General features: G+C 37.3%; 1 protein-coding gene across 2 annotated transcripts; it reads left to right on the top strand.

Moving 5' to 3' along the window:
- Window positions 1-27,131, top strand: PEX2 (peroxisomal biogenesis factor 2). 2 transcript variants are annotated; one of them, XM_040546094.1, is made up of 2 exons: window positions 1-161; window positions 21,912-27,131. In XM_040546094.1, exon 2 carries the CDS (start codon window positions 21,938-21,940, stop codon window positions 22,850-22,852), a length of 915 nt encoding a protein of 304 aa, XP_040402028.1. In that variant the 5' UTR covers window positions 1-161; window positions 21,912-21,937; the 3' UTR covers window positions 22,853-27,131. The 2 variants fall into 2 exon arrangements, with proteins under 2 accessions (XP_040402028.1, XP_040402027.1); XM_040546093.1 differs by lacking the exon at window positions 1-161 and adding an exon at window positions 401-573.
- Window positions 27,132-27,943: the final 812 nt, after the last annotated feature.

Raw genomic sequence — 27,943 nt, 5'->3', positions numbered from 1 at the left:
CTTCTCCCATTGGCTCCGCCGGCTCCCGCTCAGCCGCTTGATTTGCTGTGCTGCCTGTCAATCAATGCCCCGGCGCGGACACCGCCCCGGGAGACCTTCCAGCGCGTCATCTCGGCGTCCGCGGGCATTTCCTGTGCAGACGCTGTAGACGCTCACCTGGGGTATCTATCGCCGCGGCCGCCGCCGCTCTGGGATGCGGGCACTGCCTCGGTGACCGCGGGCTTGTGGCGGCGGGGTGGAGGAGGCCGGGCCGGGGGGGCTCTGGCCTCACGGGAGGCTCCGGTCGCACGGGCCTTCGCGGGGAGGCTGGAGACGGAGCCCCCCGTGGCAGCCCTGCGGGTTGGGCCCGGCCACGGGCAGGGCCGGCGCTGGCAGGTCCCGGGGGCGGGCGGGCGGTGAGCCTGCTGGCATCGGCCCCGGGCACTGCTTGTGAAAAAAACTTGTGGTTCTCCTTTAACGGCCTGCCCGGGCTGTGCAGTGTCGTGAGACCCGCCGGTGTGCTTCCTCCCGGTGCCTGCCTACCTGAGCATGTAAAGGAGGCTGCAAGGCTTCCAGCTAGGCCCAAAGCGTAAGGTAAGAAAGGAGGGAGCCTTAGCATGTCCTCTGGAGAAAGGACAGGGCGATGGATTCGATTGAATTCTTAGGCCGATGTCAGCTGAGAGAGTCAAACAATTGTAGAGCTCCAGAAGTCTTTCCTGTAACCATGGTCTAGATCACGATCACAGGTAACTAGCAATAGGACAGGAGGGAATGGCCTCAAGTTGCACCAGGGGAGGTTCAGGTCAGAAATTAGGAGACATTTCTTCTCAGAAAGAGCAGTCGGGCATTGGAACGGGTTGCCCAGGGAGGTGGTGGAGTCACCGTCCCTGGGGGTGTTTAAGGAAGGGTTGGACATGGTGCTCAGGGGCGTGGTTTAGTGGGTGACATAGGTGGTAGGGGTATGGTTGGACCAGATGATCTTGGAGGTCTTTTCCAACCTTAATGATTCTGTGATATACCTCAACTCATAGATACTTGCTGTTGGGGGGATGGCACTTTTCCACTTTCTGTTAACTCGATTTTGTGCAGCCTGCAACTGTTTTGCAAACTAATGGTTTGTCACAAAGCAAATGTAGATTGAGTCTGATGGCCAAGTTACTTTAGCAGAGAGGTTAATTCCATTTCATGACACAGTCACTAATGAGAATGAGAGGACTGCATACGTCTTTAAATCCAGAGTTCCTGGTATCATCTTTTAACTGCCGGTGGGAAGGAAATGTTAATCGAGGTCAAAGATAAGTATGGCCACTTTGTAGTAAAACCCAATTCCAGTACAATCAAACAAGTGGCTAAATATTTTGCAAGTTACTGAATTCTTGTCTGACTTGTTTGGAGCCATTATTAACATGCAGTTCAGCAGCAGTTGCTGATGAAGCATTCACTTTGAGACTATTTTTATTTATTCTGCGTGAAAAGGTATTTATTGATGCTTTCTTGTACAAACATTTCTTCTCTTTAAGAATCTGTTTAATCTCAGTAGCAGTTTTTCATTTTCTGCATGGTGTCATTATCACTAGTTTATCTAATGAAGGGTTTGGTAAGAAAACAGAAGTATCATTGCTGGGATATGACTTACAGTAGAAAGAAACTGTTAATGAGGAGTAACAATTCACACCTCTGAATTCTTTTGTTTAAGTCTGTTCACAGGGCATGAAGTCATCCATTGCAGTTACTTGATCTGGACTTGGGGAGATAACTTCACACCTACAGGATATATATATTAACTCTTTAAAAAGCTTTCTCTCTTTTTTTTTTTTTTTTTGTAGAAATGCAATAGGCCAGTAGGGTACATAATGTCAAGAGTGTTGAAGGGATTTAACGCTTACACTTTAGTACTGTGGAAATAGATGATTGGAACATCTGCTGTGGTGGCTAGTGCTCTTATTAGAATACTTATTTAGAATTAAAAAAATTATATTGTCCACATACTCTGTCTTTGGAGATAATATTTCAGCACTTGGTCCATATATGTCAGCATAGATACATGTTGTACATGAGATATTACACCACGAATAGGCTAGTTCAAACTAATTTCAATTTCTGTAAAGAAAAGAATTAAAATCCTTTCAACATCTTACCATCTTATACATTAATATAACATTTTGAAAATAACTTGTGTCCCTTTGGGTAAATTGTACGTTTCTTTTATTGCTAAAAATTTTTAGAAGATTGTGTCTATCTATGCAAGCGTTACATTATTAAGAAAGCAGCATTATTATTTTTATTTTAAAGAATCTTAATATTTTTAATGGCTTATGCATTTGCACTTTAATTACCATGATGATTATGTTTTCCATTTTGTTAACCTACTGATAGAGTCAGTGAATTGGAAAGTGAAATAATGCCTAGAAACATCATCTGTGAAGGTTTTGCAAGGACCTTCCAATCATATCTTCTCATCTACCAATCTGGGTTGTATTGTGGGAAGGTGAAAGAGGTGTAGTATTTTTTGTAACAATTGTGTGTATACTTTTATTTTTACAGTTTTTAAAGTAATGATTCAGTGTCTCTCTCTATATATATAGAGAGAGTACAGCACATTCTAAAATTGCATTAATCTGGGGATAAAACAGAAGAAGAGGCAAAACTTCAAGCTAAAATTTATTTCAGCTAAGTCCCTTTAACTTCTAGTCCTGCATGGGTTTAAACTTGTGTTTTTATTTGTTGAGATCATCCTTTCCAGACCCCAGATGAAGAAAAGTAAGAGTTTCACTGGAGTTTTAATGGAAATTAATGTTGATATAATTGGGTAAACAATTAAAATTAGACACCACATTGAATGGTTAAATTTACTTGTGTTGAAAATGTTGCAGAACTCTAAAGTAATAGAGGTGAACTTATATGTTTCTAAATACACTCCTGTTAAGGTGTCTCAAAAGCTGTCATTAGAACTCTTAGGACATCAGTACAAGCACATAAAATATCATCCTCTGAACTTAGTTTAAGACAAGTTTAACCTCTTAGGTAATGGACCTTCGGATGCATTAAAAATCCATTCTCTGATTAATAAGCTGTCAGGTATCTTGAATGGTATGACCCATTTCGTGATGGTGGATTAGTAAGGATAAAGCAAGATACACCAATCATGAATTTGAGGATACAAACCCTTATTAAAAAAGTAAAGCTGATTCAACCTAATTTCATTATCTAAGGAGAAAAATGCATTTACAGATAATTATTTAAAAATGTAAACACTCATTGCTGGCTTTGTTGACTGATAAACCGTAACAGAAATTGCAATCATAGAATATACCACGTTGGAAGGTACCCACAAGGATTGTCAAATCCAACTCCTGGCTCTGCACGGGACTTCTCAAAAACTAGGCCATGTGTCTGAGAGCGTTGTCCAAACGCTGCTTGAACTCCATCAGGCTTAGTGCCGTGACCACTTCCCTGTGGAGCCTGTTCCAGTGCCCGACTGCCTCTCAGGGAAGAACCTTTCCCTAACACCCAGCCTGACCCTCCCCTGTCCCAGCTCCATGCTGTTCCCTCGGGTCCTGTCGCTGTCCCCAGAGAGCAGAGCTCAGCGCCTGCCCTTCCGCTCCCCTCGTGAGGGAGCTGCAGGCCGCCATGAGGCCTCCCCTCAGCCTGCTCTGCTCTGGGCTGAACAAACCAAGGGACCTCTGCTTCTCCTCGTACATGTTGCCCCCCTAGACCCTTCACCATCTTCATAGCCCTCCTTTGGGGACACGAATAGTTGTATGTCCTTCTTATACTGTAGTGCCCAAAACTCCACACTGTGCTCAAGGTGAGGCCATACTAGCACAGAGCAGAGAGGGACAATCACTTCCTTCAAGATAAATATGCGTAGGCAAAATGATTTGGCTTGATAAAGTGCTCGATAACTGTGATTCTAAAAACTCTAGAGAGAACAAAATCAACTAGTTTGATAAGGTAACTTTGCTTTTGAGTGTCGCACCTTTTTTCATTCCAAATTGAATGTCTTTTGGGCAAGGAGGGTGTTATTTAGGTTTGGGAGGGATTTTTTTTGTTTGCTTGAGAGCTCTGTGTGTTTGTCTCCTTTTAGATTTTTTTCCCCTTTTTTTCCTGAGACTGCAGATATCACTTCTTTTGTTAGTGAAGGCAGTGACTCACAGAAAGCTTTTGATACTTGCTGTGATTCAGGACATGTAGGAAGCAAATGTTCCTGTGATGGACTAAATAAAACTCAATTAAAACTTTCAAACAGGTATTGATAGTGTATAAAGACTTCCTTAGACAAGTTATAGAATAGGAAAGGTAATTTCTATACTCTGATAGTTTTTGACACTGTTACTAATCTGAGGACCTCCATTTGTGCTTTTGACATCAAATGCTGTGGTGCAAGTCAAGAAAGACATTTGATCTTCTCTAGTGTTTAATCTTTTATAGCTTATAGTCTTTTATAGTGACAGCTCTGAAAACTGCTCAAGGCTGCTACTCAGAGAATATTTGGGAAGGAAGGAGTGAAACATTAATGGCTATTGAGTATCAATATCATATGACTACACAGTAATCAATATCAAAAAACATAAAATGAATAAAAATGTAGGTCATTGAGGGGGAGGGAGTGATGTCTGAATCCAGTATTAGCATATATCTTGTTATAGTATATCACATGGTATTTCAGAAATAAAACACTTTTTATCACATATTCAAAATGGGAGAAAATAAGAATGTCTTTTACTATTCTTTTATAAAATATCCAAGTCATTTTAAAGCTTTGCAGTTCAGAGAGAATATGAGGAAGGAGATGAACAAATGTCTAAAGGAAAACCTAGTCAGTTAAACATAGACAAATCATTCAGCAATATCAGCTTATGATATAAATAGCATATTACCTGTGCTTTTTTTCCATGTTGGTTATAATGGCCTACTATTTTTTTAATCCCATAACACTATTGCATTTGCAATCTCTATGTTTATTCATTTTCACTGGGATTAGAAATCAAGAAGATCTAAAAAAAAAAAAAAAAAGGAAGAAATTGGCTAACACTGATAAATATTTAGGCATAAATGCAACTTCATTAAATTAGTGTGTAAATTAATTTGTAAAAAGCCTGCCTGGGGCTGAATCTGGCAAGGAAAGTGAAAGGTAACAGAAGGGCTTCTATTTGGGCTTCTAGAAGGGCTTCTTTGCCTCAGTGGCAAAAAGAAGAATAGGGAAAATGTGAGCCTGCTACTGAAGGGGGCAGGAGCCCTGGTGACATGTGACTTGGAAAAGGTTGAGGTAATGAAGATCTTCTTCACCTCAGTATTTGCTAGCAAGACCAGCTTTCAGGAATCCCTGAGTCCAGTGGAAAGCCTAAAGCAAGGAGGATGTGCCCTTGGTAGAAGAGGATCAAGTCACATAATACTTGAGCAAACTGTACATACGTTAAGTTAGTAAGGCCTGATGTGCCCATAAGTGCTGAGAGATCTGACTAAAGTTATTGTGAAGCCACTCCCAATAATATTTGAAAGATCATGGTGATTGGGAGAGGTGTCTGAGGGCTAGAGAAACTTCATCCTCTACTCTGCCATTGTGAGGCTACACTGGAGTGCCCCACATCCAGGTCTGGGGCCCCCAGCACAAGAAGAATGTGGATTTGTTAGAGCGGGTCCAGAGGGCGGCTACAAAGTTGATCAGAAGGCCGGAGCATCTCTCCTATGAAGAAAGTCTGGGAGAGCTGGGGATGTTCAGCCTGAAGAGTAGGCTCCAGGGTAACCTATTCTATTTTCAGTATTTAAAGGGGGCTTATGAAAAAAGATGGGGAGCAACACTTTGCTCAATCAGGTAATGACAGGACAAGGGGGAATGGTTTTAAACTGAAAGAGGGGAGACATAGATTGAGTATTAGGATTAAATTCTTCTCCCAGAAGATGGTAAGGTACTGGAACAGGTTGCCCGGAGAAGCCGTAGATGCCCCATCCCTGGAGGTGCTCAAGGCCAGGTTAGATGAGTCCCTGGGGCAACCTGATCTAGTGGGTGGCTGTCTTCAAGAAGAAGAGTACAGAGAACTACAGGTTGATCAGCTTCACCTTGACCTCTGAGAGGGTTATGGAGCAACTAATCCTTTAAACTGTTTTCAGACAATAAAGGTCAAGAAAGAGCTGAGAGCAGGTTCTTTTCAATGGTTCCCAGAGCCAGGACAAGAGGCAGTAGGCACAAAATGGAACACAGCAGGTTTTCTCTGAACGTCCTTTACTGTGTAGGTGATCGAGCATAGGAACAAGTTGCACAGAGAGGATGTGGAGTCTCTCTCCTTGAAGATCTTCAAATATTCTTGGAAACAGTCCTGGGCGACCTGCTTGAGATGACCCTGCTGAGTTGGATATCATAAGCTTACAATAAATGCACTAATCCCTTTCTATTGCCCCTGTTATCACATTTATTAAAAACTAAAAAATTAAAAAGGGGGGAGGGGGAAATATCAATCCGGAATTCTTCTTGTTGTTGTTAGTTTACAGTAAATACACAAACAATATTTGTCAACCCAGTAGTTGAATTTCGCAAGCATATTGTACTTTAAGAAACACAGAGAGGGAAACCCCTTTTACTACTTTCAAATGACAGAAGAAAAAAAAAATTAAGCAAACCTCAAGAGAGGTCTGTTTTTCTTTAAATTGCAGTTAACTCTATCCTGTAAGTACTGTAAAGTGTATGTTGTTCCTTCACATTATGGGTATACTTAGCTCTCTACAAATATATTTGCCTTATGTATATGTGTAGCATATGCTAAGCTCATAAGAAACAAAAAAAATGAAAAGGATATTTTTGCACTTGTAAGTAATGTGTGCTGTTAGATGATATTCATTTGGCCAATTAAAATCGTTCTTTCCTTAGAACATGTTAATGTGTATTTCCTCACAACAAGGGCTGGTTTCCAAATGTGAACTTTTCAGGCGCAAGGTCCAAGTTCACAAATTTTCTTATAACAAATAGAGAGTGAATTTAATATTTCAACATAAATGATGGTAACTCTTGTATGACAAAACCACTGTATTGCTGCTGCACTTCATGATGACAGCCTCCAAAACTTGTTACGTGTTTTGGAGTGCAGTGGGTATGGTATTTTCAAGCAAGCTGCTTATTCTGTTTTGGTTTTGTTTTGGTGTGTTGCTGTTGTTTGTTTTCTTTTTTCTTTTTTTTTTTTTTTAGCATAATAGAATAGATACTTTTTTCACATAGACCAGTGAAGGGGGAAGAGAAAAGATTTGGTACTGTATCTCTAAAACTAGTATGCTCTAAACACCAGCTAGTCCATAGCACTCCCAATACTCTTTGAGTAGTAAAGTTAAAAACAGTGAATTAGGAAAAAAAAAAAAAAAAGTGTTCTGCTAAAAGGCTGCAGACTCATGAGTCAGACAGGGAAAATGGAAGACTCTGTCTTACTACTTTTCAGGTTACTTAAACGGCTCTTGCAGCCATGTGTTTGTGCATTGTCAGTGCATATCTAAACTTTGCAAAAAATCTTCAGGAGAGGGAGAACAAAAATATAGTACATCTCTTTGCATGTGGCTCTCTCAGAGACAGTAGTAGGGCTTGTTTGAAGGTAAAAAGCAAGACAATTTGAAAGTCTAAAATTAATTCAGAAAAAGAAACTAAATCTGGATTTTTCAGAGGAAGAAAGGGTGGAGATAATGAGTAAGAAATAAAATTTGAGAAGGAGGAAAAAGAGAACAAATATATAATAACAGGAAAAGAGAGGAGTAATGGTAGTGGAACAACTCTTAATTCATGGGTTGACTCTGACTGGGTCTGAGCACTTCCTCTTTTCCTTGCAGCAAAGGACCTATGGAGTTTTTTAGCCTTTAGATGCAAGTTGAATCACTCTTCATATTCATTGAATTTGTATTAGTATCTGCCTGGGAAAAATACAACTAAAAATGCTGTCTCTGCCCCTGATTATCTCCACTGACTTAGTGTCTGCTAATATTGGCAGTGGAGTTGGAAAAGGAAGAAAATAAATCAAGTTCAAATTCTAAGAAAACTTGAAAAATATGTTCAAAAACAATATTATTCAAAACCAATGTTATTAATTCTATAAGCAGAAGAGCAGGCAGGAGATATCACAGGTCGGGGCTAGCATGAAGAAAGGAAATTTTTCCTGAAAGGAAATTAATATAGGGCTATGACTCTGTGGGGCGTAACTAAATCATGAATGTGGATTCGTGCTGGAATTGCAGAAGGACTAAGAAGCTGTCAGAGGTGTACAGCTCAGGTTGCATAGTAAGGAAGTTACTATTCCTCTTCAAATCTGCTACTTGTAATGTGTGTGTGCACCCCTGCTAGTGCAATCTGAAATGCTAGTCAAGGTACAGGGTTGAAGAGTGTGTAAGATTTGGGGACAGTGAGCACATCTAATTTTCTAAGCATCCTTATTAGTCACTGTATGCCAAACATTTCAGACTACAATCATACCAAAGAGGTAAGAGTTGGGAGAAATCACATGGTATTCCTTATTTAAGCAGAGTAGGCTCTCACCTGCAAGTCTGCCTGAGTCCTACAGCTGACTTATACAGGTAATTCTTTGTGTTCTTTTCATTTTCTAAAGACAGCAAAGAAGTCCCATTATTCAGACTTACGGTATTTTAGTGTTATCCTTGCACACTCAATGTATCAGGCTTGAAGACTAAAAGAGCAGTTCAACTCATTAAATAAAAGGCTTGGGTTTCTATCTACCAGTTGATTGATGGCAGATGCAAGAGTATGTCAAAGGCAGACAGTCTTGTGACTGCTTGTTTATTTCTTGGCCTGATGCGGGGCATACTGATATTGCATGGGTCTTACATGATACTGTGCTGACTGGTTTGTGTACCAAATCTGGAGAAAAATAAATTGAAACAATTGAAACAGGATTGTATGTTCTTCAACATAGTAGAACAGTTCAGCAGAGTGTCAAATGAGCATTGGCGCTAGTCTGCTTAAAAGGAAAAAAAAAAAAAAAAGGAGGGGGGGGAGAAATACCAAGTTGGATTAAGATGGGAGGGAGTAACTAGCTTTCAGAAATTACATCAGCTTATATTTCTGCAGAACTGGAGCCTAAAAAGTGAGACATATGCTGATGTAAAGTACCATTCTTTATCTTTTCAGTAGTTGAGAGTTGCTGACTATAGTTAGATCCAGTTATTATTGTTACACCATATAGTGCAAGACCAAAACTTAAAACTGATGGTGAACAGGCTTAACTTCGTATTGATGAAGGGCCTTGGCTTTAATGTGCTGTAAATATGTACAGTCTGTTTGGTTTTACATATAGTACTTCTCTTGGTACAGGTGTAGACAAAGGTTAATTATGAGTTATCTATGCGTTTAGGACAGATTTTACCTTTTTTCATCTAATAAGTATTTCTAATAAAAGGTTAAAGGACATTATGTTCCTGCGGTGTAGTACTTGAATCAGCACTCGCATATCGCTGAATATTCATGACTGTGCAGTTGGTATGCATGTGTGTCAGAAAAAAAAGAAAGATGGAATAAAATCTGAGCAATGGCTGTGTTTGCAAATGATGAAGCTAAGGTATGTTTAATGCAAAATTTCAGGGTTCTGTCATCTGTGGTAAATTATATTTAATTGTATTTGAGTATGTAGAACAGGCATTGCTTCTGAGTCTCTTCTATATATCTTAGTCTTCATCCTGGCATTTCCAGAACTGTCTGGTGATCCATTCATACAGATCAGACAGAAGCAGAACAGAAACACAGCAGAGCTGTGAAATGGGAATTTAAGCAAGATTACTTTTTTTTAGTAGTATGGAAGAAAGGCATGGAGGCCATAGAACAGATGCATAAAATTAGCATTGGCACCGTGCTTGACAAATAAGGCTATGTGAGATACAGAGCCCTTAAAACAGTGAAAAACAGATATTACATGTTAGTACACATAAGGCCAACTTCTTGGGTAAGTAACAGTAACCAGCAAATGAGTAGTTAGGGCTATAACTGCCCACAGCGGGCGAACAACCACTCATTCATGTTCTTCGAACCATTCTGAAAATGATCTGCATACGTTTGCCACAGTGTGTTGTTTTACCTACTTAGCACAAAGGATGGCACGTCTAAGCTTTGCATCCTTTTCACTTTTACACATGAAATGCATTGTAGACTTTTGCTTATCAATCCGTATATCAGAACCTGGTATCCTCATCATAACCAAAATCTATTCAAACGCAAGGATCTTCCTGTCATCTGCTTATGTGATTGTCAGTGGTTGAGACCTACATTTGTAGCATAAGGGATCCCTTGTGCTCATACCTTCTGATACTAGTTTAGTCAAAGATGTTGTCTCTTCTACTTAACTCTCATAGTCTCAACTGTCAGAGTGCTTCAACCAAACCCTACACCATTTTGATTTAACTACAGTAAATACAAGGTATGTCTTCAGACAATTCTTGTTACCTGCTACTGTTTTCAAAGGCAAAATGTCAATATCATTATTAGGCATATATTCTGGCTCTCCATCTTCGTGTTCAAGATGTGTTTTTTTAGAAAAAGCCTCAGGAAGTTACCATGCAGTGTCTTTTTTCAAGCTGTTTTTTTTTTTAAACATTCAATTTGATTAAAAGCAACAGCAGTTAGCTTTAATTTAGTACAGCAGGGAATGGGAATTTGTGTGTGGAATTGATGCATCCCTGTAGAGATTTTTGCAATTTGACATGCTATGGAAAAGGAGGAAATAAAATGGGGGAAGAAGAGGAAATGGGATATGAAGTAAAGAAGAATAAGGATTACATGCGACTTACTACATGCTTATTATTTATTATAATAAAATTAGAGCCATATCCAGAAACTTGGAAGGGTGATGCTATCTGTGCCCATTATACTGCAGGGAATGCAAATATATAATCGGCTTTTGTTCCCTTCAATTTGACATCACAAGGTTTATAAGGTAATGTTTTAAATATAAGTTATACAGTAATTAGACACTCAGATTTATTTATTTATTTATTTCGTCTAATTATGTCTTTTAAGAGTGTTGACTCATCACAGATTTTTCTGAAGTCAATGGGAGCTCTTACCACTCAGTGTATCTTTAACTCTGGCCAATAAAAGTCTCAGTTGCTAGCATTCATTGAGAGAATGTGTTGCATTGATGCAGGATTTTCAGTTTCCATCAAATACTGACAGAAATAACGGATGAACAGCTTCTAACAGTGCAGCGCTTTTATACTGCTCTTCATTACTGTTTTATCAATTCTGGCTCTTGTGAGCTGGTTTTGATTTTGTAACTTGAAGCCCTAATATTTTGACTTTGCCAGGTTGTTTATGGAAGATAAGTCAATGAGCTATTGTTATGTTTTTTTGCTGTCTCCAGGCATTCATCAGTTGTTAATCTCTCGCATTGTATGAAATCTAGGTTTGCTGAGTTGAATTTGGAAAGGCAACCTATGATGGGAATGTATTTTTGTCTTGTATTTGGTCTTCTGGCATTCAGTGTAAATGTTGTGGTTTAACGCTGGTAGACAGCTAAGCAACACACAGATGCTCTCCCTCTCCTCAGCAGGACAGGGGCAGGGGAGAATATGAGATGGATGACAGAGAAGCAATTTAATGAAAGGAGAAAAGAAAAAGAAGAAAAGGCCACGCATGGAAGCAGAGGGAGAAAAAAAATACTCTCAACTTCCAATCAGCCAGTGAAGTTTGTCCATTTCCTGGGAAGCAAGGCCTCAGTATACGTGGTGGTTGCTCCAGAAGACCTTCATAAGGAGTGTCCCCCCATCTATCTCTTTCTCCCCCCAGCTGTTGCTGAGCAATGATGTTACAGTGTGGGATATCCCTTTGGTCAGTCTAGGTCTGCTGCCCTAGCCGTGTCCCCACCCCACCTCTTGCCTATCTTCAGCCTACTGGCTTTTGCAGGGTAGTTGGAGAGACAGGCTTGAAGCTGTGTCAGCACTGCTCAGGAGTAGCCGAACATCAGTGTGATACCAACACTGTTCTAGCTACAAGGGCAAAGCACAGACAGCACTGTATGGGCTGCTGTGGGGAAAGTTAACTCCGTCCCAGCCAGACTCAGTACAGTAGCATTCTGGAATTTGTTACTAGTTGCTCACTCAGCATCTTTAATAAAAATCTTGATTTCATCTGTGGGATTCATTCAGTGTATTCCTTTGCTTTTTCAGCTTCTAAAAATAGTCCTGTTTCCCAGGAATATCAGAAATAAATGATATCTTCTGTGAGTGCAGTGTATTAATGATATTTCACTTAGTGCTAGTAGTTATTTCAAATGGTTGAAGAATCACTTTGTTCTTTACAAAACGATAGGTGTTTAGCTGAAGCATATCAAAATCCAGACAGTAATACAACATCAATCTTCTGTAAGGTCATTTTAGGTAATGATGAAGTGATGGTATTTTTAAAGTGATTAAGAGACAACGCAGTTGGTTCTTCCAACTAGTCTTTGATCTGAGAATATTTCCTCTACACTTGAAGAGCAAGGAAGAGATGAGAATTAATGATAAAACATGAGGTTTTCAGCAGCTGGGGTCTAGGTTTTGTATTTTATTATGAGAGTAGATGTGAAGGAAGATTTTGTAAGTACCTATAGTTTGATTTCTCGTCTTTAACATTTATTGATTTCAGATTGGCATCTAAAGCATCTACTATTGAAATAAGTGAAAAGAACAGTTAAACAGAATATGTCTTCACTAAACATCAACAAAAACAAACAAAAAGCACTTTGCACTAGAAAAAATCACAGCATTCTTGTGATGGGTGGCATATTTTTTCACACTTATCTGTTTATATCCTAATCTTGTGAACATAAAAGAAGAGTAGACCAAGGGTATAAATGTGAAAGTCCAGTGTCTTCACTGTAACTGTAGTCTTAATGATATTGCCACTTTATTTGCTTGGTTGCGTGCTCTCACAGAGTATGACAACACTGAATGTGTAATACTAGGTACACTGTAGCTCCTGAAGTAAACAGGAACTGTGTGTTGGTGATGTTTTCTTCAGAAAGTCTATGATTCATAGTATGCTCGCTACCTACAACGTCCTCCTGATTGAGCTACGTGAATGCTAAGCTTTTGCAGAATCTTACCTCTTGGTGTTTTAGTCCTTCCTACGTTGTTTCAGGGAGTAATTTGTGGGCCTACAACTTTTCTTACTGATATGTCATAATATTCCTTAGTGAAGGATAAAAAATTGTCACAGTTCACTTTTCAGTACTTAATTGCATACTTATTTTCATTTTTCTTTACATTATTTCTTTATCATTTATGATGGTGGATAGGAGTGCTCTCTCAGCCCAGGCTAAGAGCATTGGGGTTATTTAGCCTAGAGAAGAGAAGGTTCCAGGGAGACGCCTTCCAGTACTTCTGGACGCCCCCCCTTTAAGGGGGCTTACAGGAAAAATGGGGAAGGATAGCAGGAAGTGTAGCAATAGCATAAAGGGTAACAGTTTTAAACCAAAAGAGGGGAGATTTAGATTGGATATTACGAGGACATTCTTCACTCAGAGGATGGTGAGGCACTGGCTCAGGTTGCCTAGAGAAGCTGTGGATGCCCCATCCCTGGAAGTGTTCAGGGCCAGGTTGGATGGGGCTTTGAGCAACCTGGTCTGGTGGGAGGTGTCCCTGTCCATGGCGGGGGGTTGGAACTAGGTGATCTTTGGTCCCTTCCAACCCAAGCAGTTGCATGAATCCAGCTGAAGTAAAGAAGGCTTTATGTTTGTTTTCCAGTCATTCTCTTGTAAAAGGTATTCTCATAATGTCTACTGCGGAGCAATTGTTTTGTGTAATTAAGGTCGCTTAAAAAGAGCAGGCAGGGAAGAATGGAGTTCTGTGCTGTGTTTTATATCAAAATTATATGTCCTTGTTATTAGGATGTTATAATGTTGAATGTTTCTTGGTAAAGGTAGAAATGAGAAAAAACAAGAATATGGTGAAACTTACTTTATTGTACCTACTCAAGTGAATATGCATGAAGCTTTTAAAAATAATTAATGAAGCACAGGAAGAAATAATATTGTTTTCAACAGGTGTTTGAGCCTTGGAGCTCATTCTAAAGATGGTGTAAGACACCTTCTATCAGGCTTTTAGAATTAGAAGACAAAACTTCTATTTTAGAAGGCTGAGGAAATTTGTAAGGGAGCAGCTGTTTCAGGGTCAGCTCTGACTTGAAGAGTTACTTGAAAACTAAAAGTAGAAGAGACTTTTGTTTGGAAGTGACTAAAAATGTTAGATTCACTATGAAAAGTTTAGGAAATGAGCTTCAACAATTGCAGAGCCCTTCTAGGTAGAATATTTGAACTTTGGAAGAAGATTGTCAAGGCTATAAAGTCTGTTATATTGTGTTTGTATCCAATCTTTTATTTGTGTTGAGATAGTTAATACTAATAAAATAAACATTAAAGAGATGTTATGTATCAGCAATTCTTCAGTGTCCTGGAAATCACAGAATCTTAAGTCCCAGGCCAATTCAACACAGAAGTTTTTCAGCAGACTTAACACAACATTAGAAAGAGGACCTCTGTGACCATCTGGGATATTTAAGCTTTTGTTCATCCTAATATTTCAGTTCTACACTCATCTTCCAAAAATCTTTCAGATTATCAGTGATAGTCCAACACAGTATAAATATGGAAGAGGTCAGGACACTTTTTTTTTTTCCTTCTCCTGATGCCTCATTTAAGATGTTTTATCAAAAATTTGAGGAGTAAAGAAAGACGGTTCAAGTAACTATTCTCTGTTCTATAAAGCTAATCTGGAAAGCAGAATTACAGGAAAAGAGTCCGTCTTGCCTACTTAGTAAGACAGAGTTCATTTGTATGCAAAGATACTATTTTATCTTAAAAACTTTTAGCACTTATGAAAATCCTACAAGTAAACGCAAAAATCCTACAAGTAAACGCATAAAATCAAAGAGTTGTCTGAGCAAAAATAATGCTCATTATTAGGGATGAATGTAAAGGAGTAGCATAAGAAAGTGGTGATAAAATCAGTGACTCTAAAGAATAAAATAAGAGTCAATTTACAAAGCACAAGAATAGAACCAAAAATCTCATAGTCCAAAAATCTAAGAGGCAGCATAAAGGGTCCATTACCTAGATCTCTTATTTAATAAGAAAGGAGGACAAGTAACCGACTTTCAGAGACTGATTCTTTACTTTGTAAGAGATATACTGTGACCTGCTACTTCATAAAATTAATTTTAGACAGGAAAAAAGAGTGGAACTAAAGCACAAAAAGAATAGCCTAAGGAATCTTAATATAGATGTGCTCAAGTGACAAATTCTAAATTCTAATCAAATTCTTCTTAGAATGACTGTGGAATTAGGCACCGCTGATTTTATTTATTTATTTGTTTAACATTCTAGAGAGTTAAAATAGCCAGAAAAGTGCTGAAGGTGGTCTGTGTCTGTTTGCGTTTGTCTCTTCATTCTTTTGTTAAGAGAGTTATCGAAGCTGTTAGTTTCAGTTCCAATTTAAGATTCAGGAGCAAATATTTTAGCAACTAATCTGTACCTTAAAGTAATCAGAAGAGAAATTGTAAGACAGTATGTTTTGACCTTTACATGTTTGTAAAAAATCTCAATATTTACCTCTTAGAAAGGATGGCAAGCTTAGTAAGGGAGAAACTTTAGGTACAATACTACTTCATTTTAATAAAGTCTTTTTCCTCACATAAGCAAGCTGGTGAAAGATAATATTGTCTCCATTAGGTGGTGGTATTATCAGCATCAAGTTGAGAAATTGCCTTTACAGGGTAATTATCTATAGTATCCTGTCAAAATGCAAAGGCATTAATGAGATGGATGGTTGAAGAGAACACGCTTACAAAAGTTACTGATGTTGTTAAGTTGAAAAGGGGTTGAAAGTTTTGGTGGTTTTTTTTTGTTGTTGTTGTTTGAGAATATCTCTGAAATCAACAAGATGAAATGCAGTGCATTTCATGCAATGCAAGCATGAAGCAGTACGTATAAAAGGAAAAACTCAGATACATAAATACAAATCAGGAAATAATTACTCAGTAAAATGACAGAAAAGGATCTGGAGATATTGTAGACCTCAGTTTAAACACTAACTATGACACTGAAAAAAAAAGTTTTATTCTGGAGGATAACAACATGTAGGAAATAGCATATCATCTAGTTTGGCAAGTCTTCTATATACTGTTGGTCTTCTCACCATCCTCACCATTTTTTTCTCTTGAGATAATGCAGACAAACTAGAAATTCTTCTCTGATGTTGTTATTCTTTTCTCCGGTGGAATGAAAACCATCTTTATTTATAATAAGAATGATTTATATTGAGTATGAGAAACAGATTTTTGTGTAATTAAAACACTGTAACTGTGATAAAACACTGTAACAGACTACCTAGAGAAGTTCTGGAATCTACTTTCTTGGTAGTTAAAATTTTCTCTAGGTATTTCTCAGCCTACATTCATGCTGAGTTAGGATTGGGTGGTCCCTTGTGGTCTGTCCATCGTCAGACTATGTTTTATCTGCGCAGAAGAGACTATGTAAAATAGTTAAATCGTGAACTCATTGAGGTGAACAGGGGTGTTACTTCTTGCATGCTAAATGCAGTTTTATGTTAGTGTAGCAAGGTAATGTTTGGTTTTGACTTAATAAATTATATTTTTTATTTGGCTTCCAAAACAGTGTTTTGCTGAATCATACTAAAAAATATTTTGACACTTCTATGTATAATATGTCAGTCTAATGCTTCTGCTAGAAAAGCAGGGAATGAGATTGCAGTAGCACTGAGACAGTAGAAACCCTTTGATTACTCATCCACAGTGGAATAGCCCCATGGAAAAAATAGCACTCTGGACATTACTTGGATTTGTGTATTTCTGCAGGCAAAGTTTACAGACCTGTAAATTTAAATGTAGAATTTTTGCAGGCAGAACGCATTGACAAATATGCCTGATGGTAATACATCTCATACTGATAGTCCCAGAACAGGTCAATAATAATACTTATATTGATAGCAGCAGTGCAGGAGATGTTACTTGGTATTATAGCTAAAATCTATGTTATCCCCTTAGTCATAATTACATTAATATTGGCAGGCTGTTGACAATACTCACATTACTATTGATAGATTTCTGTCAATAACATGTTTCCAAATAAAATATATTCATTCATAATTTGTACAATGCTCAATAACAGCACTAGCATATACCAGAAGAAACTCTTATTTCCCTGGTGATATACATTTTTTGTAGTTGTAGTGTAGTGTGCTGTAGGATTGTTGATTTGCTTAGGTGGAAGAAAAAAAAAAAGACAAAGTGTAGGTTATTTAAGACAGAAAAGTTCTTTTGGGACGGACAGACAAATTTTTAGTTTTTGTATGCAATATCTGTGAAGTTGTAAAATCAAGGAAAAACATTCATGTAGTAGTCTTTAGAGTTTTGTCTTAAAGAGTATTTATGTACCAAGTTAATCATATACAGAGCTTATTGTTTATTTTCACCAGATTTTTTTGACTGTTCAATTCTGATCATAGATTATATAACCTATGCGTGATGGCATCCTTAACTGAGCATTGATATTTGTCTTTTTCATTATTGTGTCAACAATTCTGAGTTCTTAAGTTCTTCTTATTTTAAATAATGTAAAGTAGACCAAATTAAAAAAGAAAAAAAAAGTAAGGACATGACAAACAGCATTTAACTGGAGGCAAGACAACATTCTCTTTATGGTCTGTTAAGCTCAGCACAATATCGAATGTAAATTTAGTATAAAAAGGTAGAAGTGAAATGTATTGACATTTCAGTTTTAGGACAGAGAGCAGATTTCTCACTTATTCCTACTGTAAGACCACTATGTATGAAAGCAGTACAAACTAAAAAATCTAATAAAGTTCTGAAAGGTTTTCATATGAAGGAAGTAAAGAGGAAAAAAATATTCTTTACTTACTATCATTTGAAAAAACAGCCATTACAGACAAAAAAAATATAATGGGAATTCCCTGCAAAATAGGGAAAGTTCAGAATTTAGGGCTGTTCTCTTGAACAAATAGTTGCTCTTACCTAGATCATTAGGGCTTTTGAAGACATTTTTCACAGGTGAATATGTGTTTCAAATTTTCCCTTTAAATGTATTTCTTTGGGAAGTAAATAGGTAATGTGTGTCTCAGGTGGAAAATCTACCCTGTAAATGCAGTAAAACCTTAAATCAGTTCTGAAGTAAGTATAGTTTATAGCAGAGTGCTTCAGCATGTAAGTAACGGTAAGCACGCTAAAATGTGCTTACACGTTAAAATCAAAGCTATATTAATATAATGTTTAAATAACTTGCAGGGTCTGGTTAACAGCCATGACCTATGGCAAACTTTAGGTATGCTTAGCAGTGATCAAAAAACCTGGCAATAATGTTCCGTTTTATTGCTTACATTGAGAATTCTTACCTAACTGTTGGGGAAAAAAAATGCTTTTCATGCATAGTAATATTATAAGCATAATTTAAAGGAATTTTAGAGGAATATATATAACTTGTATTAGCTGGTTACATTTCTGTCTTATCCTTCCTTTTTCATATAGTTGACATAAAATTTACTTTGAAGTTGAATCAAAATGTTAGTTGGCAATTCAGGAAGAAATACTAAATTAAATATGCCACAGTTAAACAGTATATATAGTATTGGTTTCAACTTTAGGAAAGGAGTTTTCATGGATTTGGGATGATTTTGGAAATTTGACAAACAGTGGTTGGACTCATTGGTTCAAAAGTGGTTTCCATTTTCTGTAAACAAAATTCTATCCCACACTGACAGGCTCACTGAAATTACTTCCTTCAAATGAAGTTCTATAAAGGGTCAGGGACATGAAAAATATGTGTATTTCTAGTCACAAATCAGTTATGTTATACGATGAGCCATGCACAAATTTATTGGAAGGTTGAGGTCCAAGGTCAGGGGAAAGATCTTGATGACATCTAGTCCATCCTTCTGTGAAAACAGGGGATAAATTCAATGTTAGAAAAAGTAAATTAGGACATTGTTTGACCAAGTTTTAAGAATCTCCAGTGATGGAGATTTCACAGTCCCTCTAGACAAACTTGTTCCAGTGTTTAACCACTCTCATGAAGACATTTTTTTTCCTTATGTCTGGTTGGAATTTCGCATGTTGCAACGCATGACCAGGTGCCACTTTTTCTTTCATTGTGCATATCACAGAAAGGTTTGACTTAATCTTCTCTGTAACCTTTAGGAAGTGGGAGATTACAATTAGATTGCATTTAGCCACCTTATCTTCAAGTTAAACAATCTGAGTTCCTTCATGCTCTCCTCATATATCACGTGTTGGGGCTCCCTGATGATATTAGTGTCTGGACTCTTCAGTTTGTTGAAATTTCTCTTGTAGTGGTGATAGTAAAAAGTCAAAACTGGATGCCTGGTGTAGACCCAGTAATGCCAAGTAGAGGGGGATGAACATATCTTTTGGTCTGTGCCATTCTAATGCAGTCCAGTAGGCATTATTGCCTCAAGGGTGCACTGGTGATTTGTGTTCACCTTGCTGCCTACCAGAATTCCCAAGTCCTTTTTTGCAACACAGTCATCCAGTCAGTCAGTCCACAGCCTATAGTGACCAAGAGTTCTCGTGTATTTTGTGATCTGTTTTGGTCCTGTGTGTTTGACATGTTTTCCTTCAACTTCAAGAGGTTCCTGTTGACGCATATCTCACTTGCTGAGGTTTCTTTAAATAATCTAGCCATACTGGAGGAAAAAAAAATCTGCAAAGAGTTAGCCTACTTACCTTATTTACACTAAATCTACAAGAACAGGATCTCAGCCCCTGGGATGGTGCTGGAAGACAGCTGGAAAAAATGATTGAGTTGATAGATGATCCACTAAGACTTTTTTCTGTGGGTATGGAAGTTTGGTGAGATGGCCGTTAAAATAAAATTAGGGTTTTGAAGGGAGATGATATGTATTGGAAGCTGTACAGAATGCGTATGAGAGGGTAACCAAAATGGGTGGGTGAGAGTGAAATGAGTAGGAGTCACTGAGATGTTACTAGACATTAAGAAGGCACTAGATTAGGGGCTACGAATGAGTATCATGAGGCTGGAATGACAGGTTCCAGAGCAGGCTGGCAGAGACTGGGGTTCCTAAAATTGTAGTGGGGTGAGAAATGAGGGCTGGGAGCATGGATATTCATTGGAGCTGCTGTTAATGAAGAGATATAGGGAGATACAGTAGGGGCCATATTGATCTTGTGATCACAAAGTGGAGGAGGTAAGTTATTGGGTAGTGCTTTCCAGACAAACTTCCTGTGCCTCAGTGCTTACTACAGAAAAGGTGGAAGTGCAAGTGAGACAGGCTTGGTATACCCTTGTTTACTGGCTTGTCAGGCTGGTGGGGGGTCGATGGTGGGAACCTCAGTTTGCCCAGAGGGGGTGGCTTTATGCTACCTTTACTCATATTTTATTTGTTAATGAGGAAGGAAGAGTTAAAAGAAACAAAGTGGAGTTATTCCATGCCCTATCCTTGTAGTCAGTCATGGTTAATTGGAAATTAGCGTTGCTTAGCATACATTAAGAACAAAATCATATTTCCTATGAGCTTTGCACAGTATTTCCTTACAGACCTGACCAATTACAGGTCATATTTCTGTAGGTACAGAAAACAGTACAAATGGTACAAATAAATAATATTTTATACCGGGCTTTAAAACTTTTGGTGCACAGTGTTTCAGGGTGGCATTATTGGTTTGGAGGACTTTTTTAGTATTCTTAATATCATTAGCAACCATTCATATATAGGGTCCTATATAGCACTTTTTATTCAAAGTGATTTTGTGTTACAGCAGGTTTTCCGCCTATAAATTTGAAGAATTTTTTCTGTACCTTCTCCAAAAGGCTGTCCCTCATCTGTTAGAGTCTGATTCAGAAGTTGAAATATGTTGCACACTACCTGAAATATGCCCCTTTCCCTAAACCCCTTTGTCTGTTTTCTGAATAATAATTTAAAAAAATAAAAAAAAATCCAAAAATCAGCTAACACACAGTTTTTGCATTGTGGAGATGTTATCCATATTTTGCTCTTACAATTTATTCCATTTATTTTCTTAGTTAGAGAATTCCAGATATGATGACATCTAAGCTAAACAATTTTTTTAAATATTTTTGTTTTTCTCTGTAATGTTCAAACAGGAAGAGTATATCTTTGTTGAAGTTTCTAGTATGCGTTAGTCTTGCTAGGATCTTGCTAGGAAATCTAATATATAAGGAATATAAGTAGTACAATTCTGCACCTGTCTAAGACTCTGGGAAACATATTCTGGCTTTAGTGATGTTCTGTATGATAATTGATGGCTGAATATTTCTTTAATCTTCTATAATGATTCTTCCCTAAACTAAACTGCCTTTATTTAGCAGGCTTTATCATTCCTGCCTTAATTTTCTTCTATATTTTTCTGTATGTAATCTGTACATTTTTTTGTATTGGTAAGATTTTTACTTTCAGCTGCAGCTACTGAAGTATAATTGGAACAGTGTTTTCTATCCACCCCACTGTTCTCTTCTGGATTTTTTTTCTGCTCATTTTCCCTGTTTTTCCATAAACCATCTTAATTTTAAGGTTCTTCCATTTTAAGATCCAGTTGAGTGTAACAGTTGTGCCCAGGATTATTATTTTTTTTTTAATTTACACAATGAAATGTTAAATATGTGAAATTTTGTGACTATCTGAAACAGGTTACATATTTCTATCTAACCAAGTAAAAGTGTTACTATTTTTGAAAAATAGTCCTATACAAACTTTTGAGAGGCAATTTTATACTGTCAATGTAAAGCTTGCTGAAGGGACTCGTAGTAATTCCTGATAACATAACCATATCTAAAGAAGCATTTGTTATTTATTGTTTATTGCTGGTATATTACAACTTTGTTATCTCTAGTAAGAATAAACATAGCAAATGCTCTATTACACTAAAATCTATTTGTGTTTATTTCTAGAAAGTTGTTGGGTTTTTTGTGAAGAAATGGCCTCCAGCGTTGGAAATGAAAAGAGTGTGAATCCTGTGCTTAGAATAAGTCAACTCGATGCTCTTGAACTAAACAAAGCCTTGGAACAACTAGTGTGGTCCCAGTTTACCAGCTGTTTTCATGGATTTAAACCAGGAGTGCTGGCTCATACTGAACCAGAATTAAAAGCATTTCTATGGTTTTTACTATGGAGATTCACTATCTATTCTAAGAATGCAACTGTGGGACAGGCTATTCTGAATATTCAGTACAAGAATAATTTATCTCAGACAGAAAAATACCAGCCTCTGAGCAAACACCAGAAGTTATGGTATCTTATTTTCACTGTTGGTGGAAGATGGTTGGAAGAAAGATGTTATGATTTATTTAGCAATCGTCAACTACAGTCCTTCTGTAAAATCAAGCATTACCTTAATTTTGGAGCTGGACTTCTTAAACTATGTGGACTTGTAAATTTTCTGATTTTTCTTCAGAAAGGAACATATGCAACACTTACAGAACGCATTCTAGGAATTAGGTCAGTTTTTTGCAAGCCACAAAGTGTTCGTCAGGTAGGATTTGAATACATGAACAGGGAGCTCTTATGGCATGGTTTTGCTGAATTTCTGATCTACCTGCTACCACTCATTAATGTACAGAAACTGAAACTCAAAATTTCTTCTTGGTGTTTGCCTATTGCAAGTCTTTCTAATAATGAAAACACATTAGCAGTTCACTGCAAGGAGTGTTCATTGTGTGGGGAATGGCCTACCATGCCACATACCATAGGCTGTTTGCATGTTTTTTGTTACTATTGTATTAAAAGTAACTATTTATTTGATATGTATTTTACGTGTCCTAAGTGTGGCTCAGAGGTACACAGTCTTCAGCCACTGAAATATAAAATTGAAATGACAGAATTTCATGCCTGATAGGGGAGTTGATTTGGTTTTATACTGTACATGAAATACTATAGTAGAGATCAGTGGAAAAAAATCAGAAATTACTATAAACATCTTGAAAGACAGTTTTGGAGATTCTGTAGTTTCTTGTAACATTTGTCTTTACTGGTATTATTTTTTTTATTTTTTTTTTACTGAGTAACAATGTCAGTTTGCCCATCTGAAGGAAGGAAAAGAACAGACTTCACCAGCTCTTCTGTTCTCTCAGACTACTTGTTCCCAGTTTGGTATCCCTGTGTTGTCAAGTATCTTCTTAGATCCATGGTCTGGCAGCCCACCACCTCCTAACTTCATGCTATACTCTTCCCTTAGGGATAGATGAGAAGATGATGAATAAGCTTTTAGCCACTTTGTAGATTTTTTTCAGCCTTGTAAAAGCTTCTTCCATTGCCAACATAACTAGTAGATTTTATGTGAAAGTCATCCTAGTTACACCTAAAGAATAGTTTTATTTTTGAATATTTAAAATCTGAATTCTCAGTGTGATGCTCCGCTGAAAGAAGGAAAGGTGTAAGACGAAGTCTTATCTTAGCAGATTATTAATAGTTTTCATCAGATTCAGCCACCATAACAGGACATATGGTCTATTTGTAAGAGAATAACCTTTTAAGTGATCTGTCTGGTCAACAGACAAAAAGTTAACTTGGGCCTGCAGGAGATGTAACCATCTCCTGGTCAAAGTACACTTTCTAGATCTTCATCAGATGACAAAACTCATTTTCTCACCCACCAATGTGTCTGTGATCTTCAGTGATGTACGTATGATCACCTCCCGGTACTTCCCTATGAAGCTGAGGGACACAATCTATCACCCACTGGGGTGCAGAAGCTACCTGAGGTAACGTGCATTATTCTAAGTCAGATACTTTGGAGAATACAGTTTGCTCTCAAGATGCTGTCTTTGGGACTTGCCACTCTTTCTTTGGAGTGGTGATGGTGAGCTCCAAACCTCACTAACGGCTTACTACCATAGAGAAAACAGATCAAACCCAGATATGTGTGTGTAAATGTACTAAAAAATGGGTAATTGTGGTAATTGTTCCTGTTTGGGGCTATTACTATTTGTTTTTCTCTGTTGGCTTTGTGATGTTTTTATTCCCTTCTTTAATGCTTCATCCATTTAGTTTCTGACTTGGTTTTATAGGGTATATTATTTTTTTCAAAATTGCAATCTTTTTTTTTTTTTTAAACAGAAAGTCTTACCCATAAGTGTCTTGTTAACACAAAAACACATTTTATCCTGCTCTGGCTCTTAAATCAAATTTGCAAAATCTTACACAGTTAAACCAAGTAAATCACTTTATGATGACTGGGTTCTTGATTGGCTATCATCAATAATCAGTCCCAAAAATAGTATAGTAACAACTGATGCGTACCTTTGATCTCCTTTTACAAAATGGTTTATTACATTCTTCAGTGTCTGATTAAAACAACCCACCAGTCTATTTGTTTGAAGATCTTAAATTCTGTTTTTTGATCTTTAGAGTGACACATAATGCTTTCATCTGATGCAATTAAATATAGTTAGTAGGATCATAAGTATCTTTGGGCAGCCCAAAAATTCATTAATTTTGCTACTATTCTCTGAGTCTGTTTAACAGAGACTTCAGAGCAACCGCTTCCAGATACCGTGTGCTGTAATATATAATTTGTCAGTGTGTATCAGCAGCCTGCCAAATTTCTGCTATTCGCAGTTGCTATTTGAGCCATGAGGTACAAATATGTCCTTATTAGAAGTATCAAAGCTAGTAAGTCTGTTGGAGAATATCCTTGAGTCACTAGCTAGTGCTGAAGTGATTCTGTATCAGTTATCTGTGCGTACCTGTGCGTTACTTAATAGATCTTCCCAAAGAAATGTAATAGCAGCCTTGACTTGAAGGTGGTCTCCAGAAAGGATTATCAGTATTCTGGCTACCTCTCCCCATAGCTGTCCTTATTAATTAAGATATATACACATCCAAAATCCAGTGTTCACAGGTTATAATCATAGCAGACCTTTGTTTTCTGTGGACTCTTCAATCTTTCTGAAGTCACAGTGCAGTATTGTGTCAGAAGTGCCCAGATTTTCTATATTGGACTCCTTTAGGTGTTATGTTCTTCTTAGTTAAGAGTTGACTTCTTTCCTATTCAGTAATGTTTCCTTTTCCTGAATATTTAAATAATGTTTTCTTCCTTATTCGCTCTACCTCTGTCCGTTCTGCGCTTTGACTTCCTTAACTAAGCTGTACAAGTTTCCCAAGGTTTGTTTTATCTCTTGCAGCTTCACACAGGTGCAAATCCTAGTACCATGTATAGTCTGTTTTTCATCCCTGTTACAGTATCAGTACTATACCTGTTCCTAGAAATTTTGTACTTCTGTTGTACAGAACTATACCACTGCTGGCTCTGGTATACTGCTGTTGGCTGCCCTGTTTTTCTTATGGAGTGTAACCTTTGATAATTAACTGATGATGGATTATCATACCGAAGCATTGGCATACTTCTGTAGTACCTCATCATCAGCATGTTAGCTTTGTAGCCTGCAGCACTGATAACGTTTGTAGTCTGTCTCTTATGGTATGGATAAGGTAATGCAAACTGTCTGAAATTCTTTTCCTACAAGGCCAACAAATTTGACTTCCAGTTTGGTATCTTCAACATTCTTCTTAAGTGCTTCTTCTGCACTGGTTCCTGAGGACCCGAAGTCTATTAAGAATAACTCAAAATATTTTCAGATTCTTAGCTGCTTTTCCAGGGATTAGTAAGGCTACTTCTATTTTTCATATTTTAAGATTATTCTAGATTTGGTTTTAGTGTACAGATACCTGCCAGAAACTTAGTCCTTGGCTCCCTCTAGAACTGTCCTTGCAAAATCCAGAACCTTACTTTTAGTCCAAATGCATCCATTTCAGAACCTCATAAGTGCAGAATATTACAGAGGAATAATTTTAATTTCACTGATGGGAACTTAATATATTCTGTGGAAGCTACAGATGTATTTAGTCAACTGTTTTCATAATCCTTATTGAAGATAGGAGAACACTTAAATCTACTTTAAAAATAAGAGACTGATTAGTAATCATAATAAAGCTAACCTTCCACCTGAATAAAATGGAGAGCTGTGATACAGGAGAATGTTACCTCAACCACATTCACTTCGATTGTACATTTGTAAATTTCATGTGCCATTTAAACTGTTTTTGAACTATGTATAATTAGTCCAGTGTTCAGCCAGTTGGCTGTTTCAAAAAGACTTAGGGTATTTAGTGCATGTCATGCACTGTAGGGTATTTTTGTTTGCATTTGGAGATGCAAATATTCTATACATATTAATGGCAGTGTGTGTCCAAACTTCAGAGTGGCTTTAGTTCTTATATTTTTGATGCAAGTAAGCAAGTACCATACATCTCACAGAATTAGAATGTTTAGGAAGAGGATGGTTCATTTTGTTGTTGGTTCTTGGTGGTTTGTTGTTGTTGTTTGTTTTTTGTTTTGTTTTTGTTCTTTAACTGACATCTTCCTCTCTGCCCTGCTCCCCGCCCCCAACTGTCACCATTTGGTGAAACCTTTGGTCTGTTGTAGTCAAAACTCCAATTGCTGAGACCAGAATTTCAAGTTGCATATTCAAAAATCATTTGCTTTCAGGGTAGAGTTTTAGGATGACAAAGTCAATACTCAGCAGTTTCCTTACAGCATAGTAAAATTAACTTTTTTTTTATATACTGCAGTTCTGCTTTGTGTGTCTTGTGATGTGTAAGCTGCAGAAAAGTCTTAACTGAAGAGATGACAGGAAAAAATAATAATTTATAGACTAATCAAAGGATAATTAATTTTATATACTAATTGCATGGATAATTTGTCCTCATAAGCATTGTATTTTCAGGAAAAAAATACTGCAACAAAGGACCAAGATAAATCTACTGATGCTTCCTGCAACAGAAAGAGTAAATTTTATTTTGGAATATTAATCTTTTCAATCGTCTTCTCTAAACTAAAGGCTTTTAGTGTTCATCTACTATGAGAATGTACTTCTGAACAGTTATATACGCAACAGTGAAAAGGATCAATGCCTAGAATTTAAGAAAGCTAAAGGACCAGAACTCTTACCGAGCTTACTGAGTCTTGGATATGAGTTACAAGCCTGTATTAACAGTTTTGTTTGTGCTCTGTTGTAGGTCTTGTGTGCTACATGAACATTTTCAATATATCAGAAATAAATAAAGTCATTTTTGAAGAAGACTAATTACTTTAATAAACATGTTAGAAAATTCTTCATGTGTTTTGATTTGAATGAGAAATACCAGTTGTCATAAGGTATGTTTTTGGAGGTATTTAGAAGAAAGGAGTTGGAGGATGCTGATTCCCTGCTTCCACAAATCACTACTGTATGTACTCCGTATGCTGTAAAAGAGATCTCCAATAAGTAGTATTATGTAAGACTTAAAATCAGGAGTTTCAATATTCTGTAAAAGATGACAGGGATAGAATCCCATTTCTGCATTACCTGAAAACATCTATTTATCTTTCCATACATGTGAGATGATGTAGAGGAGGGTGATCTGGACAAAATGGTGGAAAGATAGTAAAAACAATGGAAGAAATGTGTTTCCTAAATATGGTCCAAACTGAGGAATGTCCTTATTTGAGGATATAACTGCTATTGCTGTCTGGGATGCATCATTCTTATGAAAACCAAGTTGGCTTTTTTTTTTTTTTTTTAAGAGAGATAGTTATCATCCCTATTTGATGGTTTGACTGTTACACCATTTCATACTTTAGCATTTATGAGACCAAAATGCCAAGAGGGAAAATAGTTTATAGTTACAGTTCATTTTAAAATAGTTTCTACAATTTTAGATTGCAAATCAATTTTTTAATTGATTTTTTTAAACTCTCCTTTTGAGTAGACTAGTTGTATTTTCCACTTCACTGTGTGCTTGCTAGGAAGCCGTCTTGGCTTGTACTAAGAAGAAAATACTGTGGCGTGGCTACATGTACAGGATAAAGCCATTTACTTGCTGCCATGTTAGGTAGTAAAGCTCATGGTCACTTACTTCTAGTAATAAAATTATTGTAGCCTGA

This window comes from Cygnus olor, chromosome 2, assembly GCF_009769625.2.
Source record: "Cygnus olor isolate bCygOlo1 chromosome 2, bCygOlo1.pri.v2, whole genome shotgun sequence".
Lineage (NCBI taxonomy): Eukaryota > Metazoa > Chordata > Aves > Anseriformes > Anatidae > Cygnus > Cygnus olor.
The sequence above is the reverse complement of the archived record's forward strand: the minus strand, read 5'-3'. Positions and strand labels throughout refer to the sequence as shown.

What these genes read in the sequence shown, in the direction of transcription:
- PEX2 (XM_040546094.1), top strand. Translation starts at nt 21,938, where the DNA reads ATGGCCTCCAGCGTTGGAAATGAAAAGAGTGTGAATCCTGTGCTTAGA.